Source organism: Plodia interpunctella, chromosome 4 (assembly GCF_027563975.2).
Source record: "Plodia interpunctella isolate USDA-ARS_2022_Savannah chromosome 4, ilPloInte3.2, whole genome shotgun sequence".
In the NCBI taxonomy this organism is placed as follows: domain Eukaryota; kingdom Metazoa; phylum Arthropoda; class Insecta; order Lepidoptera; family Pyralidae; genus Plodia; species Plodia interpunctella.
The window spans coordinates 10,239,550-10,260,109 of NC_071297.1; the positions used below are offsets into that span (position 1 = coordinate 10,239,550).

The 20,560-nt window shown below is 33.1% G+C and overlaps 1 protein-coding gene across 1 annotated transcript; it reads right to left on the reverse strand.

Annotated features, from left to right (window-relative positions):
• Positions 1–548: 548 nt before the first annotated feature.
• LOC128669568 (U-scoloptoxin(01)-Cw1a-like) lies at positions 549–20,299 on the reverse strand. Its single transcript, XM_053744475.2, has 4 exons — positions 20,140–20,299; positions 13,112–13,318; positions 1,973–2,115; positions 549–1,711 (listed from the first exon to the last, which is right to left on the reverse strand). Exons 1-4 carry the CDS (start codon positions 20,224–20,226, stop codon positions 1,624–1,626), a joined length of 525 nt encoding a protein of 174 aa, XP_053600450.1. The 5' UTR covers positions 20,227–20,299; the 3' UTR covers positions 549–1,623.
• Between the last annotated feature and the right edge of the window lie 261 nt (positions 20,300–20,560).

Sequence of the window (20,560 nt, forward strand, 5' to 3'; positions counted from 1 at the left end):
GGATAATCCGGCCCTGTGCACTGTACACTCTGTTTCATTTATATCTAATTCCAACCAGTGCCGCATTAAGTATTGATGCCAGGGAGGGATTAAGTGACGGTAAGGGGACTTTGAATACATTTGTTTTAAGCTAACGTTGTCGAAAATATATTTAAGTAATTCGATCTAAAATTCATTGACAAATTTTTAAAAGGATATTATTTTCAAAAATATTTATCTAAAAATACTTTTTTATTTTATTTCCTGATATATTTTTAATAGCATCCATGTATTAAAATTGTTCGTCTTCATTATGTGGCTTTGAGAAATATAGAAACACTAATTGAATATTAAATAATTTTCCTACCAGGAACCAGATTTACGGGAATAAAATTTTAAAAAATGAAATCAACATGTTAACACACTAAGATTTGAATAAAAACACTATAATAAATATAAAAGTGTGTTTGTTTGTCCTTATTTCGCGTCAAAATGAAGCAAGTAATTATTGTTTTCACGTGGAGATTGTTGGAAGGGTGAAACTGAAAAAATAAAGATCAGAAAAATTATGTATGGAATATTTTATTGTATAAAAATACAAATTTCATTAGCCTACCTATTTTACCAAATCATTAATTTAATATTAAAACAGTGGCACATTTATACATATAGAAAAACTTGGTATGAATATAAACTAAGTGACTAAACTATTAAGAAATTGCGGTGAAACATGAGTTCTGATTTAGTGTTGAAAATAATTATGGGATACAATATGTTTTGACAGAATTTTCTTTCCGATCAAGATTTGACGAATTTTCTTATTTCGTAAAAAAATAAAATTATCTACATCTATATATTAAAATTTCAAAATGATCATTTTTATACATTTAGTATTATTTCATTGTAATTTATTTTCGAATAATGGACCTTTTTTTTCATTATAAATAAATCTTTAAAGCCGGCACGCTTTTTTTTTTCAAAAGAAAAAAACGTTATTATCTTTAAAGAAAATAAAATACAAATGCTACTGACAAAATAAGCTAATTCAAAAAACGAATATTCCGCAAGATAATAAGAAAAAATATACTTATTTTATATTTATTTGAATAAATGAGTTCTAACACAGACATAGGAATAAACAGACTTGACATATCGCATTGGTTACTTTCTAAATAGTTAAAAAATGAAACGACTGATAAGTCGTTTCATTTTTATCAAATATGTATGTATAAAAATAAAAATATTTTCTTAACAAAGCAAATACCTGGCTTTTTACCTCTAGGACATATTGTGTAATTGTATAATTTGTATAATTGTGCTTTTTCAACCTATTGCTGGTTGATTATAAGAAATCCCTATATGAGAACAGTCGTACATATATCTGTCTTGTATTGGTCTTCATTTATGTACTATTTTCCGCACAATAAAATTATTAGGAACAAACATAAAAAGCCCATATATGCACGCACACATTATTCGACTCATAAAAGCGAAAAGATCTCAAAACAACCCTTCTCTGAAAGTCAAAACAAATTTTATCAATATAATGAATAAGTCTGTATAATCTCAAGTCTGCAATTTAATTTTATTTCAAACAAAAGAAGTTAATAATTTATACGTAAAAAAAAAACAGTCGACTGCCAGTTAGTGTTTCCTGTAGTAGATCCCGTGTTCTAATTCTTCTGGCTTCGGTTTTGGCACGTAGGGATTTTTCAAAGGGTCAGCATTCAATCTGGAATGAAAATATTTGAATGATTTAAAAATAAATTGTTTTAAATCTGACGCCAAAACTGGCCACTATACTAGCACAAAAAAATCTTGTAAATTCTAAACACATATAGGCGCTGACAGTTAACACAAAATAATAAAATTAGAAAATAAATCGAATAAAAACCAAAAGCTCACAGTAGCGAAAAAATACACAGTTGCGAAAATATTAAAATTTTTGCGAGAGGTTATTACTGGCCACAAATACATGAGAAAAAAATCTTACTTGTAGTGTTCAATAGCTTGCGAGCAGTCGACGTTGTACCACCAATCACAGGCGAATTTAGCCTGATTGAAGAGGGTTCCATTTGTGCACAGGAATGATGCACCCTGGTGGCCTTCACGGCCGTCGTGGCACACGTGGTATGCCTGAAATGTTGAAAATTATATTTATTTATTTTTTAATTTTCTACCAATAGTTTCGTAATATTACATTTATGATAACAAGATTGTAAATAATATAATATAGTGAACTAAAACTGAACAACAACTATTATAAGTACAAATTAAATTTATTTATCGTAAATATGTTTAATAAATTAATTTATTTACGACCAATAAGGGCGCGACACGCACGATTCGTGTCATTACAAATATATTTCAAATTTTAAAATAAGTCTATTTTCAATAACGTTTGACTTGTCATAATAAAAAAAAACAAGATCTACAACAAGTATTATATTCTATGTCATTTCATATTATAGTGAAATAGTAATTATTTTATGAAAACACACAAAATATACAATTAAACTCAACACGACCATTAAAAAAAAGATTGTTGAAAAGTTACCCAATTTTGGGCTATTAATATTATAAAAACATTAAAAAAATATTGTAATTTCCCTTAAAGCATTGTCAGGTTCATTTGAACACATGTAACAGAGCCTTTATCAGAGAAAAACCACAAAATACGCGCTTACGTTCGCTTTATATTAAAAAAGAATTTTATTTATTAGAAAATGTATAACATTGTTGGCTTCGCACCAACATTTCGTAATGGCCGAGGATAAGTCAGAAACCGTATTGAAACTTGTCGAATAGAGACTAACCGAACTTTTAGAACAGCGATTCTCAAATTGTGAGATATAAAATCTGTGGCGCTCCATGAAAGATAACTGTCAAATTGAAAAAAAAAAACCTTCTACTTATTTACAATGTGAAAAACGCATCGGAGAACAGTTTTTTTTTAATAAGATTTCGTGAATTTACTTATATATAGTTATCATTTAACACTTTATTATTGAATAGATATAACAAAAAACGCACCATCCATTCACATTGGACCCGCGTGTTGGGTCATGGCCCATGCATACATAGATGGATAAGAATCCATCTACAAGGAAGGTCTGAGCCTCGTAGGGACATTGAAATGGTTGATGATGATGACACAGAAAACGAATTTTATATTTACAATTTAAAATTGAGGGCTCCGGCAAATACGACGACCTCGGTGGCGCAGAGGTAAAGTGCTTGCCTCTGAACCGAGAGGTCCTGGGTTCGATCCCCGGTCGGGTCATGATGGAAAATGGTCTTTTTCTGATTGGCCCGGGTCTTAGATGTTTATCTATATATGTATTTGTTATAAAATATAGTATCGTTGAGGATAATAATAAATCGTTAATATTATTACGACATTGTCACATTATTACGACTAAAAATGCTAAAGTAAAACTTATTGAACATTTCTTAGAGAATATGGCCGCCCAATTCAGCCAGGTTAATTATATTAGGTATAAGTAACTAATTCGTATAAATACGTATTTTTGTCAGGTTAATTATATTAGGTATAAGTAACTAATTCGTATAAATACGTATTTTTGTCAAGTTAATTATATTAGGTATAAGTAACTAATTCGTATAAATACGTATTTTTAGTCAGGTTAATTATAATAGGTATAAGTAGCTAATTCATATAAATACGTATTTTTTGTCAGGTTAATTATATAAGTAGCTAAGTAATATTGTTGTATTTGATACTGTGATGTAACTCTTGCATTATGTATATTGTTTTTATAGCATTGTCTTTAAAATGATAATAAATAAAATAATGCTTTGATTTTTATCAATAAAAAGTTTGAGAACCGCAGTGTTTTAGAGAAACAAAAAATGGAAATGTACAAATGATAACAAAGCCGTCTGCAAAGTTGAGTGTCCATGGTTTTGTTAAAATCTATTCCACTAATATTAAATTCGAAAGCTTGGTTATGTCGAGTTGGTTTCACAATCTCATAAATTTCATTGTCGTTTTTTGGATACAAAATATAATTCTCTTTCTTTTCAAGTGGACAGTTTAAGTTCACTAGTGTGTTTGCGACTACCTGCCACTAGATGGCGGTAAGTAGTCGTAAGTCATATCAGATGCCTTTAGGCGACTTGAATAAAACTGGACACCAGTGTCAGCAATAACACACTCGATATGACGTTTTGTTTGTGCTGGCACACAACACATTACAACTGTCGTAATTCAAATTCCTTTACCTTTTTCCAATTTCTATTGTTTGACGCATTCCTAATCAACAGACAAACAACATATATTAGAATTATGATATAAATATTTTAAGAATAATATAATAAAACCCTATCAGGTAAGTTTTCTTTTGGAAATTGATTTCAAATTTATAGTGATAGAATAATATTTTCTAATAATTGTTTGTGTTTGTAGGTCTTATTCTTATATAATAAAATATATATATCTTTTACCCTGAGATATATTATTTACCCCGAGTCTCATATTATAAGCTAGTATGTTATAAATATTATAATATAAATATATTTTTTTTTAAATAATTTGTTTTTATTAGTTGTAACTTATTTTAGCTGTATATAGTAGCTTAGCTTAAAATAAATAAATGTATATTAAGTTTAAAAAATTCTGTATGGTGTATATTTCTAGCTAAATAAATCAAATATTATACGTATTTGTACGTTAAAAAATTATTTATTTCACCGTAGCCTTTCAGTGGCTTTTAACCCATTAAATAATATGCAAGTTCACAGTATTATGTAAAATTAGCACAAACATAGATATACATATCCACGCACCTTACAATGCAAACAATTTAAACTTGCAATCGCTGGTGCGTGTTGTATCTTCCATCTCATTAATTACATAAGTATGAACGTGACCAGGAATATGTTAACATACGTTGTATAATAATATGCTTACCAATCGGAATTATAATATGAAAATAAATAATATTATATAAAATTGGAAAATTATAATTTTAAATTATCATTTTCATTAGTACATATTGAGGTTTAGCTTTAGTTTTAATTAATGTAAATAAGCACATATTTAAAACGAATTATTTCATGAGATCAGTGTATAATTCTAGTTTTAAGTTTGTTTAATTATCCAATACGTAAGAAATTAAAAATACTTTTAAACTGAAAGTTGGAAGTGAATATATTATTAGATCCTTATATATTATAAAACAAAGTCCTCTGGTGCGTCTGTTTCTCTTTGCGGTAAACTCAAAAACTACAGCACGGATTTTCATGCGGTTTTCACCAATACACAGTGTGATTCCTGGGGAAGGTTTAGGTGTAGAATTTATTATGTTTTTACCAGAGCGAAGCCAGGAACGGACTAATAGGGTGCAATAAAGTGTTTTGCATAAATTTTTATATATAAATCCCCAAAAAATATTAGAGAGAATAAAAAAAAAATCGTTAAGTTTAGCACCATCGCGGAAGAGGTGGGAAAGCTGTTGCAATCCGGAGAAATATGGATTTTTCATGCAAACTGTCACACACAGCGGTCGTTCGCTCACTTTCATTGTGATGCGGAACACAAATAACTAAAAAAATCTGACAAATTCTGAAGATACGATAAATCATCATCATCATCCGCTCTTTGGAAGTGGGCAATTGATTTAGTTTCATATGAAATTTTGATATCACGGTATACGTACCGTGATTACGTACCGTGTTTGTTCAGCGTAACACTGAGCTCTCAACAAATGCACGCACACCAGTGTTCTATGTTAAAAAATTCTGTTAGTAAAATATTTCTTGTATACAATAAATTATATTCTGTAATTCTATTCCACCAATCATATATCATCTCAATTATATATCATCCGTCATAAGTTAAATAAAAAATAATAAAAATTTCGATTTGAAAACTTGAGACAGAAGGATAAGTGAGTATCAAAAACATAAGTAGTTCTGGTAAGCACAAAGCTCCGAGAGCAACAGGCTGAGCGCAAACTAAGCGGAAACCATAAGCTGGCTTACTGCAGCTTGCAGTTGACCTCAGGCTCCACAAACAAATCGATAATTTCATAGTTAAACTTAATGAGCAACTCGGCTTAAAATACGATGGTGTAGCCATATTGATATTCGTGATTTTATCAGCGATAAAAACAACAACAAGAAATTAATTTTTCGGCATTCCATTTCGTCTATCATTTTTGACAGTCATTTAAACTTCCCCAATGCTCGGGCACTGGGCTTCCTTATTCCATTTCATATCACCATTAAAATTTTAAACTTAATTTTTTAAGGCCTCTGGGCTACAAGGCGAGACCGAAAGCGATTTAATAAATCAACAAAATAATCTGACTTATATTCAAGAGATTAAAATAAAAGATATTTTATTAACATCTGTCTATAAAATTAATATTATTATATGACTATTACCAATGAAGAACTTAACACATAAATTTTTCCTTATTAATATCAGTTTGTCGGCAGGAAAAGTGTGTGAAAAGTTAATGTCGTGGCTTTAACAATAGCACACCTTAACAAAGTTATATTAACATCATGGAAATATAACGTGACAGCAATAATAACTACGGATTAGATTCGTACGAAGAGATCCTTTGAGGTCGGTCACGCTCCCTCGGCAATGTCTACAAACTTATTCAATTTGTGGAAATTGGTTGGCCAAAACAACAACAGATTAATCGTTACTGGATGTGACCATGCCCACACGGCGATACATTGGTTAACGCAAGTATTTCCAAGCAGTCGCAAACCCATCTACGAGTTGGGTTTGCACCCGGATTTTTGGGGAGAAACTGTATAAATACTGGACACCCATCTCTGGGCCATGGCACATTTTCCTTATCATCGTCATAAGGAAGGCCAGTGCCTCAACAGTCGGGGACGAGAATCTATTTCTATTTGAGGTATACCTATATTTGTATTTCGATGAATCAGATCTGTATTATAAAATCATGGGAATCGAACATGTCAGGCTCACTCAAATGATCAAATTAGGCCATCTAACCTAGGTTAGGTTCGATTATGCCAAATTTATTTCAAATTCTTGTAGCAGATTATTTTTATTAATTAACAAACATATTCATACTTTAGAATGTATAATGTGAAGTATAACATAAGCTGAAAACTGAATTTCATTTCGACAATTCAGAGTCGCGGCTTAAAATCTCTTAAGAGTGGAGAGTAATTCCAATGAATACTTAAATCTACCAATCACAATCTTAAAGATTGCATTCCTTCCTTTCCTTCGATTTTTTTACAATCATGTCGCAATGAGGAATATGTCTCATCTAGTATAGAACAATCTGCGTAAAGATCCAATTAGTTGCATTTCTTAACTTATGAAGGATCCCTAATATCGATCTGGATTAGTGTGTACTTCTCTTTATCTAGGGCTAATCCTAAGTTACGTTTTATTTAAACATCGAATGCACTCGCCTGATGAAAACTGTGACGTATCCAGAATTTAGATTAAGGAGGGGTACCACAGGAGGGTGGATTGTAACAAGATAATCTAATTATATTAAAAACTTACCGAACAATCTAGGATCAACGAACCTAAGTAAACCTTCAACACTCCTGTGTTAAGAAACCCTATATTTTGCTATTAAAATTGCGAAAACAACAACGAAATACGATAATCCAGAGACTGCACTGCTAAGCAGCATCTGGAGGATCTGGGCTGGCAAAACTATATAGCGTTGCTCCACCAGCTTAACTTCTTCAGGAATGGGGGCACCGCCGATGGTGTGCGATAGGATTCCCTACGGTTTAGGGGTAAGTTTCCCAGGAACTCTTTTGTCGAGGCCACGCCATGGCAATCTAAAAGACAATTTCTTGCAGTTTCGTCTCGTGATACCACGTCCCAACCATGTATAACAATTTATTGTTAAATAAATAATAATAAAAAACTAATAAATAAGAAAATTTTAAATCTTCAAGACAATTTAAGGATTTTCAATTTCCGTTTACCTAAATACCGTTGGGAAAACTCGTGGATTTTAAGGGGGAAACCACTGTTATCCCAAATCCGGTGCCGGACGAAAATAACTGTAGTTTGTTAGTTGATGAAAGCTTTTTACAATCTGTATTGGAAGTCAGATCCCTCGGTAAACAGACCGATTGTACTAAAAACTTTTAAATTTTACTTTGTGATTCTTTCCTAAAAAAAAAAGTTTTTCCAGTTACTGTATCTTAAATGTAAACATCTTTATATCTTAATAGCTGCGCCCCGGGGATTCGCTCCCGTGGGAATTTCGATATACAAAGTACCCTATGCATTAATCCAGGTTATATTCTACCCTTGTATCAAATTTCATAACAATCGGTTAGTTGATTTTGCGTGAAAAATAACAAATATACACACACACATCCTCACAAATTTTCACATTTTGCATTGGACGTTATTTGGAAGGCTTTAGGCTACCTAAATATTGATTTGGCTTTTTAGTCGGCCAGGATGTACTAGTACAGTCAACTGCTCTTCATATTACCCTGAATTAATCTCTATTGCGTGACAATAGCGACGAGATTACAATGAATTTGGGTAGGTTGATGTGCTGTAAACTATACACCATTGCAAAAAATATATTAGTTGGAATATATTGTGGTTAAACCGTCCAATGGGACCAGGCGGCCTGAATTGACTAAATATCCATTGCCGGCACTTTGTGCATTTAGCTTTATATATTTAATGCAAATTGAGTAAAATATATTAATCTCTGCATTAAACCTGAATTGTTATTTTATATTATAATGGATTTCAATAATCCGGAATAACTAGTGATATGGATACACAGAGTTTAATATAGCTAGGGGTCGATACTAGTGTGTACACACAATCATTGAAAGCCAAGATTCCAAATCCGTTTACAATACGACCACTGAATCCTGTATCTCTCAACAGCACATTAAACTATGCATATTCATTGCAAAAACGCCTCTATTACCACTGAATAGGGATCAAAAGAATAACATGGCTCGCAATATACTGTACAATAGAGGCAATAAGTCAGGGCCAACATAAATATGAAATTAGGGAAACGAAACAAGGCTTGCCGCCCGGCGTGGTTCGGACCCTTTGTTACCAATTGCCGCCCGAACAATTATTTAGTGGCTCCTGGGGTCACAGAGGAGAGATAATGAAAGTCAAAGCCTCTTTCTGAAGACTGTAATATTTTTAATCAACAATTATTGTCACATTGTTGGTTTGCAATTTTTTCACTCACTGGATTAGCAGTTGTTGATTCTAAACATAATTTACAAAACGTTTCCAACCATCGGTTGTCTCGAAGAAATAACTCTTAGCGATAAGACCGCCACTTGTAGTTACGTAGTTGTATGAAATATTTCTTTATTATTACGGTGTATAGTGCAATAAAGTTTTAATTCATTCATTCGGTACTTATATTCTCTCTTTCTTATTGTACAAAATTGTTATATATAAGTATATATATATATATTATTCATAATATATTCATTCTAATAAAAAATTGCGGCAGCTAATATCGCTTGGGCTGCGAGTTACACAGTGTTGGGACAGAACAATGAATCGCCATGCTCCCCGTAGGGAATGCCGACGACCAACGCAAATTAATTGTTGATTATTTATTTAAAACGCATTTGTTAGTTTGTCAGCAATTGTTTGGATTTTCATGCTAATGTCGTCGCTAAAATGTTTGTTTTTGGTTAGTCGGTAGTTGTGTCACTACACTAATCAAGTATTTTAGAACAGAATAAATTTAGTCTTGTTCTTCTATTCATAAATTTGTATACACTATTTTTGTCCGCCAAAAAAATATTAGACATTTCTAAATCACCGATTCATTTCAAACTTTTAAATTTTAAATGAAACCCGGATTGCTTTTAAACTATATCAATATTTAATTTATGTATATAGGCACTTTTCAATGGCTCAGTTTATGACAAACTTTGATAGCGAGACTTAAAAACATGAAGAAATTAAAGTAATTAAAATATGACAAGAAAATAAAATTTATTAGGTAATTGGTGAGAAGAGTGGATATGACTAAAATAGAAGTAACAGATCTGTTAAAATCAGACAGGGAGAAGTGGAGACTGACATGCTATACCGACCTCACATAAAGTGGGATAAGGGTAGACTGATGATGATGATGACAACAATATAAAAAAAAACATTGCATATATTTATAGCATAATATGTAATCAAGGATACGGACGCCGCAGTACATTATATACACTTCTATTTTTACTACACAATAACGAAAAAAAAGACACAAAAATATATACAGCTATCAAATGTGGTCTCTATACGTAATTCCTCTGTGTGTGCACTAAGGTAATCTACTTTGAAATTTCAAACGGTATTACTAGCGTTAGTCAGGTGTTGTCCTGTTACGCAGATGGACTTTAAAACAGTTCGCTTTAAGTTTCCTCAACACCTGGAAATCGGATAGCTTTCCAATATTTTAAAGCTATCGCTTCCACTGAGTTCAGTAATCTACACTATTCTCATTCTAGAGTAAAGTTGTAACGAGATTTTCATGAAAAGAACTAGTTGTTGCATGCGGCTTCAACTGCCTTCAGATAAAAGAATCAAAGTAAGATCTGTAGGTAAAAATAGACAAGTAAAACTAAACCTAAAATAAATGCTAAAACTAAATGTTAAAATTTCCCAAAGTCCTTTCCTAGCGGATGTATTCCAGTCACAATTGACTTACCTGCCAAGTGTCATGTCTTTATACGCTGAGCAGGCTTTGAGATTTTTTTCATGAGTGTTTTTCGCTTTTATATTTATATAGATTACAATTTTTACACAAGTTTTTAGCGTTATTCAGAGAGATTTTGTAACATTCAAATATATCCGTGCAGTAAACCGTTGAGGATCCCTCCCTGGGAGCCTCCTCCTCCTCGTTCCTGGGTGTACCGTCAGCCCATGCTTATCATAATAACGCATTGTCATCCAAACTGAACGTGTGTACAAAATTTCAGCACAATCAGTTGAAGATATCAGCTTCAAAATTGAGTTCCAAAATTCCACCCGAGCGTATATACTCACATACATTTGCAGGTTAAATAAAAAGTGGTAAGGTTGTATTAACAAAAATTCGACTAACAATATTCCAAGTCGGTAACTCGTTCATTACTTAATGCCTTTTGCATTGTTCTTCCACTAATTACTCCACAGTCTACGGTTACTCCTGTCTATGGTTATAATAAATAATTCCACTCCAAATGAGAGGACAGATTAAATTCACGACTGGCAGTCACGACTCTGTTTCACAATCGCGTTTACATCACAAAGCTCGAGATTGGGGCAATGAAATACGCGGATTATCTAGTTCATAAATATAGGAAAATAAACTCATTATAGTTCTACTATATTTTAAAGTTAAAACTACGTAGAAGCGCAGAAAGATCACTATCTAATATTACTTTGATAACAAATTCAAACAAAAGACAACACAAATATCTCAGTGCATCTCATCGAGACAACTAGAGATCCACGTTCGTGTGCTTTATTTTCTAAGCGTATAAGTCTGCAAGTTCAACGGGGAAATGCTGCCGACATTTGACATTGACTGGATGCGAATCGTTCGAAGAGATATTTTATTTAAAAGACACATATTAATAAAGTATTACTGTGTTAGGAATAAATGTCTTATTTTTCCATAAGACATGGCCATTTTTGACTAAATAGCGTATAATTTGCCCACTTCGGGGATTTGAACGCTAAACATCGAATTATTTTCGGAAACAGCGTGTTTCGTGGCCACACCGTAAGGAATATTAACAGTAAACAAGGTAAAAAGCCCATTTTCCTTAGAAATTATCGTAATTTAATGTATGTCGAGTAAGTTCCAGGTATTTTTAGATAATAAAGCATTTATTTATGTCGCGATATTTACCTTAAAATTCTTGTCTTGTGTCGACTTTTTCGGATGACATATAAATGAACAATATTTTTTATGCATTCCCTTAGCTGGTATTACATATAAGCTTAGCTTTTGCAAATAAACTCTTTCTTTCTTTCAACCGCATTTGTAACGTACGTAGAAAATTATGCCTAAGAGAAGAGCCTGGATTTTCCATGTGGCTGCAGAAATATCCTGCCAACTTTCACCCTCGACAACGAAACCCGCCATAACTTCCCATAACAGTAACGATTACAGCAAAAAGGTTTAAATACGATACGATAATAGGCACCCTGTTTTACCAAATAGCTGCTACACGCGGCTCCACCCATTTGAAATGGGTTGTTGCCAATTAGAATGATGGATGAATCAATCACTTTTTCAATAAAAAAATTTCGCGGTAAACCATTCACCAAGAGAGCAGAATACCAAAGAAATATACTTAGATGCAAACCCCTTTTACAAACTGCACTTTGCAGCCAAAAGCGTCGAGGTACACTAAGTTACCTGACATGTTGGAACAAGTATGAAAACGCCAGATTACCGTGAGAATTGGCGCGCTGCCGAATCGCTTAGTGACAGGCTTACATGCACCAAATTACACATGTATAATTTGATATAATCCCATTAAAACTGATGGACTTTTAATGGGATTATGTAGCTTTATAAAATTTAAATCGTAATCGTAAGTGAAATTCCGACTTTTTCTATTGTATATGTAGTTAACCGGGACCGGTTAAAAGGACAGGTAGAGGAAAACACCCAAAAACTGGACTGGTATCAACACGCAGCAAAATCCACCAGGCGTTACAGCAGACATATCGCATTTTATATTCTTTAAGTTTCAATTAGGTTTTACATACAGTAACGGGAGCAAGGCAATGTGCTCGAACGCTTCAAATGGAACATCTTCTCACCAAGCTAGGCATATTTATATATTATTTTATACACATTATTTGTAAGTCTTTAAGATAGAACATAGCGATACTCACCTACCTTTTGATTTCAACTGTATTATTTAATGTACCTAGTACCTACCTATGTCTAAATAAATATTATTATTCTATACAACGCTTCAACTGTGCGTTTTAGACTTGTCCGTTTCTGTATTGAGTAGACCATAGCGCCATCTATCTGTAGTGCTGTGCATGTGGCATTGTAGATGTCGCTACAAAACTATGCCCTTACAATATTGTATTCATTTGCCACTCTATTCCATAAAAAGACAGATTTTTGCTTACCTGGCATCCTGTCTCCACGTTAGCATACATGCCCGGGTGGACAGGCACGTGGGCACACGAGAAACGGGTCTGGGGCACCTCGTGGTATATCGGGTAGTCCACTCCGGGGATTCCTGGCACGTTCCGAAGATCTTGGGGCTTCTCGTGTTCTCGCAAGGGTTTCTTGTAGACAACTTGGGGCTCATATTGCTGGTATGGGTCGTATTGCTGGAAAGAAAATTGTATAATTTTTAGATAATTATCAAATTATCTGGGAGTTTTGGATATGACATGCCTATTATCTAATATGAGGAGTGTGGTTCCCGCCATAGAATAGGACTACTCCAAACCTCCCGCGGATGTACTAAAAGCCGTTGACGTTTAGACAAAATTGCGTAACGTTTTTCTGGGCAAGTTAAAGTTAAATGGTGCAACCCAGTCTTAGTCAGCTGATAGGCAATGACAGTATTCCCAAAGAAGGTTGTGTAGAAGGGTGAACTGCTATTGAATAACTGAGGAAGGTACTTTATATTCTAAAATATTAACAATGGCATAGCTAGTAAGAATATACATGTATATTATCAAATGTGCTACTTTATTTGCATTTCCTATTTCGTTCTCCGTGTTTCGACGCCCATAAAATCACAAACACATAAATAAACGCGTCACACTCGAGCGCAACTGATTTCCTTCAAAACACATAAACCTGTCTAGCGGATTTTCATCCCGAAATTGATTTCTTGTATAGGTAATAGGATAGATGACATATATTTTGATATTTTGATGCCCTTATAGTATTAGAAACACCAGTGAAAAAATTGCTGTGATAATGAATTTCAAAGATATGACAAAAATAAAATTACACATTTTTGGACTCGTCCAAACGCTCCGTACTGAATGATATCCTAACATGTAAGCGAAAACGCTATGTTTGTTCGACAGCTACCTTAAATATTGCGTTTATGCTGATGGCTTCATAAAGTTGTTTCAAAATTTTAGGTTCACTTTATTTTTACAATTTTATATATTTTTTAAATGAAATCCTATCAATATCTTTCATACATTTTTGATCACACATCCGATAATCGACCGTTAATGACTTAACTTCCAGTATCTCATGCCGAGCGCGTTAACCACTGCGCCCTTGTGCTCCTCAAGATGATGATGATACGATCAATACGAGGCAATGATATGTTAACATTTAGCGTATAAAAGTGGGGTTCGCAGAGCGTTACGACCGCTGCGGCCGCGCGGTCATTACGATCCGTCAATTTTCTTCAGGAAAGAATCATTTCCAAAATCAATCATTCATAAAATTGTCATTACTACAGATTTTACTACAAATTTTAACAAAGACAAGAATGAGTTTTACTATATAACTGTACGTACATTAATTACTCTGTACTGTAGACTACAGTACCAAAAAATTTTTATGACAGCGCGACCGCAGCGGTCGACACGCTCTGCGAACCACCCAAAAGAGTCTTTCAGCAATCTCCAGTGCCATCCTTATAAATGAGGTGTCCCTTAATTGTTTTAATTTGATAATTGTAAAGAACTTTACTGTTAAGTAATAGCACAAACATTAATTCCTATTAAAACTGGTCGAACAACTTTCCCTTTGGGAAATTCAGAGCAACTCAAAAAGCCAGTTATGTAAGCATGAACTTGACCCACATGACACACACATGCAACATACAGTGTGTCTGTACCAGTATTGTGACCTGGTTTTGCATAATACGGAAGAAATAAAATAGTACTTAAATGCTAGTAAATTATTTCATAATTTGTCAAATTCGAACTTTATTTTGACAAAATAACTGAACACGACAGGCAAATAGTAATTAGGAAACTTTATTTCACAGTTCATGTAAGTACACAGAGTAATCAGACAAACTTAGATAGTAAATAGGGAAGTTAATTATTTCAAATGTAATTTCTTCCATCAGACCTACTAAAGGAGTTTGATACAGTAATATAAAAATATATAAGTATTTAAAAAATATTATATATTTTAAAAATACATTAACAGTGAGAGCTGTCAGGATCGTGGCAAGTGTTTCCGTCATGGGAAACATGGATGATAATTTATACATATACATACAAATATATGTTATTTGTAATTATTTATCTTTATATCGCTCCATCTGTCTGACAAAAGAAGTCAGGCCACGTGAACGGGGCGATTGTTTGAAGTTTAGGTAACTTCGATTTTTGAATTACGTATAATTATTATTCTATAATAGATTTGTATTATTAAATTACTATATAAAAACTGTTAACTGATTTTTTTATTAAAGCTAATTATAGATGCCTAACTGGAAATAAAATATAAAAATAATTGTAATTATTGACCAGAATCCTGACAAGTTCAAGTTTCAATAGTAATTACTGACTTACTTAACAAGGTCAGAACATAGGCTAATAAATTAATATTTAATGCAGATTATACACTATCTGTCAACAGTATATAAAACTTGGCGTACCTTGCTAGTTATTTATAGTGGCAATAAAAAATTCACATATAAAATACGCAATATATTCGCGTCGGTGTCTGAGTTCGCTGATAGTGTATAGAAGGCATAACAGCAGTATAAAGATCAATCTCAATTACATAGAGTAGCTATAAGCTAAGATTACGAAACTCGAGTGAGAGGGGGCAACGCTCTGCTGTCATGGCCGACCGGCGCCGCCGGCCGATTGCGTAGCCAAAGAGCAAGTTCCGATCTCGAAGGCTCAGCGGACGGAAGGTGAGTTTTTATGGGGTGATATACTTAGGTGACTTTAATAAAATCTGACACCAGTGTTAGCAAAAACAATGGCTCAAATTGGTAAGGCTCTACTAACTTCGAGTGTGTTAACGGCGGCGGCGCCTGAACTGATTTCGGGTAAAAATAACCTTTGTGTTTTAGACTGGATTGTGTTTGGATTATGTGATTGGGATTTTTGGTGATTTGGGAATGCGGTTGTTGCCTAACATCTGCCTACGCCATATGTCGCATACGCCTCGTATGTCAAAGAATATAGAGTGGTCCTATTCTAGGACGCAACCACATAAGTGACTTACACCTGATAAGAGTAATATCAAATCTTTTCTAGATTTTACCTGCGATCTGAAGAATGCGGTGTCTTCCCCTTCTTCTCTCGTTAAGATTAAGATAAATTAAAGCCGGAATTTGTAGTCTCGTGTATTATTGACTAAAGTAAGTTCAGAGCCTTTCATTCCATTCAAAATGTCCCATTTGAGTTACAATAAATTGTGGCAACCCTATCGGAAAAGCTTAATATCGCCTGTCAGCTGCAACTTTCGATACAATATTAAAATTCTCAGCCCTGCGTTTAATATAAAAGTTCATTGAACGAAAGTTGCCCAAGCCCCACTTTGTTACCTTGTAGGTTATGTAACCTGTAGGTACATGTGTACCACGCCTGTATTACAGGAGTAATGATTTCACGCTCATTTTGTACGAGGAGCAATTAGCAAGCTTCAATATATCTTTGATAATATGGTACATTTTTTTAAATATCAACTGAATATTTGTAGACACAAGATATTTCTTGCTTCTACGAATATTGCATTCGAGAATGCTGAAACAGATTTATTTACAAGCTTTCAACAATCTTGCTGCACCGCGCGCTGTCACTCGCGTAATTATAAAAAAATACTTACTTTTTTATGCACAGTACAAATCTACTTTGTATAAAGCGCAATTGAATGTCAAACTTTTTTACCAAATTCTACGAGAATCGCGTAATTTAGGAATAAAAAGTACCCTATGTGTTAATCCAAGGCATCAGCTACCTCAATACCGTTTGAGCATGAAGAAGTAACAAACATACTCACAAACATTCGCCTTTATAATATTAGTGGGATTATTGGTTTTTACATTCGCGCTGGTAGAATCTATAAGTATTGTATACAAATCAAACCATTATTATGAAAATATCATTAGTGATAAACAAAAGTGTTTAAATAATGCTGACTTCGTGTCTTTCCTATTGTGATTGTATTCCCAATAATATTTTTGTCAAACAACAGAAAATTTTGACATAAAAGCGTGGACATTGTTTAATTCTTTGATCAGTAGAACGTCTTGAGATCAAAAACAGGAGAGCATACAAGCTGCGAAAATGAACCTATAGGCAAAAAAGGTGTCCGGTATAAGGTGCGAATTTGTGAAATTACTACTGAATACCAATTTGGTGCCAAGGCCCAAGTTTCAAACAATTTCCACTTTGAGGATCTTGATCAAAGAAATAAAACTAAAAAACAGGCCTCCTCGACGAAAACGAGAGTAAATTTAACCAACAGTAATTCGCCTTTGAAGGGCTCAAGGGAAACTCTGCAGAAAGGAAAATTGCAAAAGTTAGTGTTCCCTCATGAAGGGGAGCTACAGCTAGATATTGTAAGGTCGCCGGCCGGTTTATTGCAATAATTCTAGTTTAAACACCAATTATATCAAAACTTGGCGCTTTGTAAATTATGAATTGGCGGGAAGTTTCAAATTGTTACGGTTCTTAATTTTGACGGAATTTCTCTACTTGTTCGCTCAGAAAACTCTTCACTCGTTACAGTTGATTTCTAAACGTGACTGATAGATTAACATAGAACAAATAATGATATATTATCTATACTATTATTATAAAGAGGTAAGCGTTTGTGAGTTGGTATGTTTGAGGCGGGTAATCTCCGAAAGTACCAAACCGATTTCAAAAATTCTTTCACCATTAAAAAGGTACATTATCCAAGATTGCTATAGGCTATATTTTATCTCAAAATTTATACGGGAGCGAATCCCCGGGCAGCATCTAGTAATGTATAAAATCAATAACTTATCACTTACAATTACGTTTTTATACATCTAGTAATGTATAAAAACAATAAACACTTTTATAGTATAATTTTTATATGATTCGAGAATAAAATCATTATTTATGAGATTGTCATTTCTAATTGTTTGCAAACAGAATTCTTAACAATATTTTTTATATCATTCTTCTGTGATATTATTTTTTGTTTTCTTTATTTAAGACATTAATATCAATACATATTGAATATCTTAACATAGCGAATCTATAGAAAAACTCACTTCAAAAATTTCAATAATTCTCTTATTGGACTTATGGATAACACCGAGACATAATAATCACCTTAATGAAAGAAAAAATCGACATTTTATGACTGTCACATACACATCTTTTTAAAATTCAATTGTCACATATCTACACTAGAAAATTCAACTTTTCTGATGGGTTCATCATTTAGTGGACGTTTTGTGACATTTTGATGCATAATATTAATTGAATTTCGTGCATCAATGAACTTTTTGAGCAAACAATCAAATTCGAATGCGTCATTGCGAGTGATTTCGATATTACCAACAAATATTTTTTTTTTAGTTCTAACCCATGTGCAGTTCAAAGCAAATTTATATTTTATTTATGCAGTTTTGTTCTGCGAATATTTGATTTGAATAGTAAAATAAATATAAAATATTATTGGCGAACGCTAGAGCGACAACATGGAATATGCATTCCATGCAAAGAGAGACATATTGATTTTTTGTCTATTCTCAAAATCCATCGACATAGGTATAATATAGTAATATATCATTATATAGCGCCCTTCTTCGTCTATATTTTTCCATAACTTCGTAGTTACTGTACTGTTTGTATTACTGCAATACAGACACTTGCTATTTATGCTTCTATGTAAATTTTAATTCTCTCATTCTGTGTCTTTTCTATTTGAAATGTGTATATGTGTTGTTTTTTTTACAAATATATGTTAAATCTCTATTCATATGTTAGAGCTACAATATGTTTTTACTATAAATTTTTATTTGCAAGTATAACCAAAGCAACTATCTCACTTCCCGGGCTTTGCCCCGGGGAAATATAAAGTGAAGTACCTTAATATTAATTTCGCTCAGCGGTTCAGACGTGATTAAGAAACAAACGAACAAACTTTATCATATATCATATACGTGTATTGATTGACTGCATCGGTTTTAGGCCATTTTGAAGTCTGTCTGTCAGTCACTAGACTGATTGCGATGAAATTTTGAATAGATAATGAGGTTATAATACATCGACTACCACGGTCGAAGCTGCGGATAACAGATAGTATTCACACATTTATGAGACACGTATTTATATAAGCCCATTCTATCAAAAACTCAAACAGCAGTTTCACCCGATTTGAAACGTTAAAAGCTTCCCCACTAACCTATTAGCATTTATTGGCGAAAATAGTATAAAAATCTATATACCAGGTTTTGAATTTATCGCAAGTATACTGTTGGATCGATTTTTATCCACTATCCATCAAAAATAATAGAAATCTCAATTCAGTCCAGCCGGCAACTAAGCGAAAACTCATAACACACACGTAATATAACCGGTCACCTCACAGGCACAGAACAAACAAATATTGTTAGACAAACACTGTCAATGTTTAGTCCCTGAGGCTGTGTTTGTTTGTCTGTGTATTCTGTTATTGCAGAGGTCACTGGACTCCGGGTCAAAAATCTATTTTTCAGGTAAAATCAAATGTTAGGACAATATAATGATCATAATAATGAATTATTTGAAACTTTTTATTAGTCTAATTATGTGTCCCATTATTGGACTTAAGCCTCTAATTTCCTCTCCTATAAATATTTCATTGTATTTATTATTTAATTCCTTAAACTAGCTGCGTCCCGAGACTCCACTCACGTAAGAAAATCGAGAATATGACTATAATTTGAATTATAGCCATATTATATTTCGAATTCATACTCCAAATATACTCCAAACATTTACGTTTTAGTGGTTGAGTTACATACTCACAAATACATAAATCCATACGTCCATACGTTCCCACTATAACATGATTATATTAATATAACTTTTTGTCGCCTATTTTGGTATATTATGTTTCATAAATGAATTTGTAAATAAGTAGGGAAGCAATATTAATATAAATAATTTTTGTGATTTTAAAAAATAGAGATGAAAAAAAAACTAAATAAGAAAATCATAAAAAGAAAATTTACAAAAATTACCTGCAAATAAGCCGCATCGGACACCAGGCCACAGAGTAGCGCACCAGTAAGCGCCCGCAAAACCGCTTTTCCCATTTCACCGCACATTTTTTTAGTCTGTACACACCACGGCCGGTTGAAAGCAAAAGTTGAGATATACTGCGCTCGCGCAAGACGCCCCACTTCAAATGGAAGGGTTACCTTCATTTGGTGGTAATGAATTGATATGTAATGAAGTTCTAGCTAACTAGTGATTTTATGGCCTCTTCGTAGATAATTAACATTAATATTGGTTATTAATAAACACCGATTTACAAAAGGAAGTTATTCAATCGGCTTTTATTTTCACTGAATATTTTTTTGGCAATCGTCAAAAAAGTCAATTAGATATTTAATAGAGTAGACCTTAAAGATACACAATTCCAATATTCTTGTAGTACAT

What these genes read in the sequence shown, in the direction of transcription:
- LOC128669568 (XM_053744475.2), bottom strand. Translation starts at nt 20,226, where the DNA reads ATGTGCGGTGAAATGGGAAAAGCGGTTTTGCGGGCGCTTACTGGTGCG. An exon ending in ACGTGGAGACAGGATGCCAG is followed by an intron (nt 2,116 to 13,111) that starts GTAAGCAAAAAT and finishes TCAACATTTCAG; the next exon opens with GCATACCACGTGTGCCACGA. An exon ending in CAAGCTATTGAACACTACAA is followed by an intron (nt 1,712 to 1,972) that starts GTAAGATTTTTT and finishes TTTTCATTCCAG; the next exon opens with ATTGAATGCTGACCCTTTGA.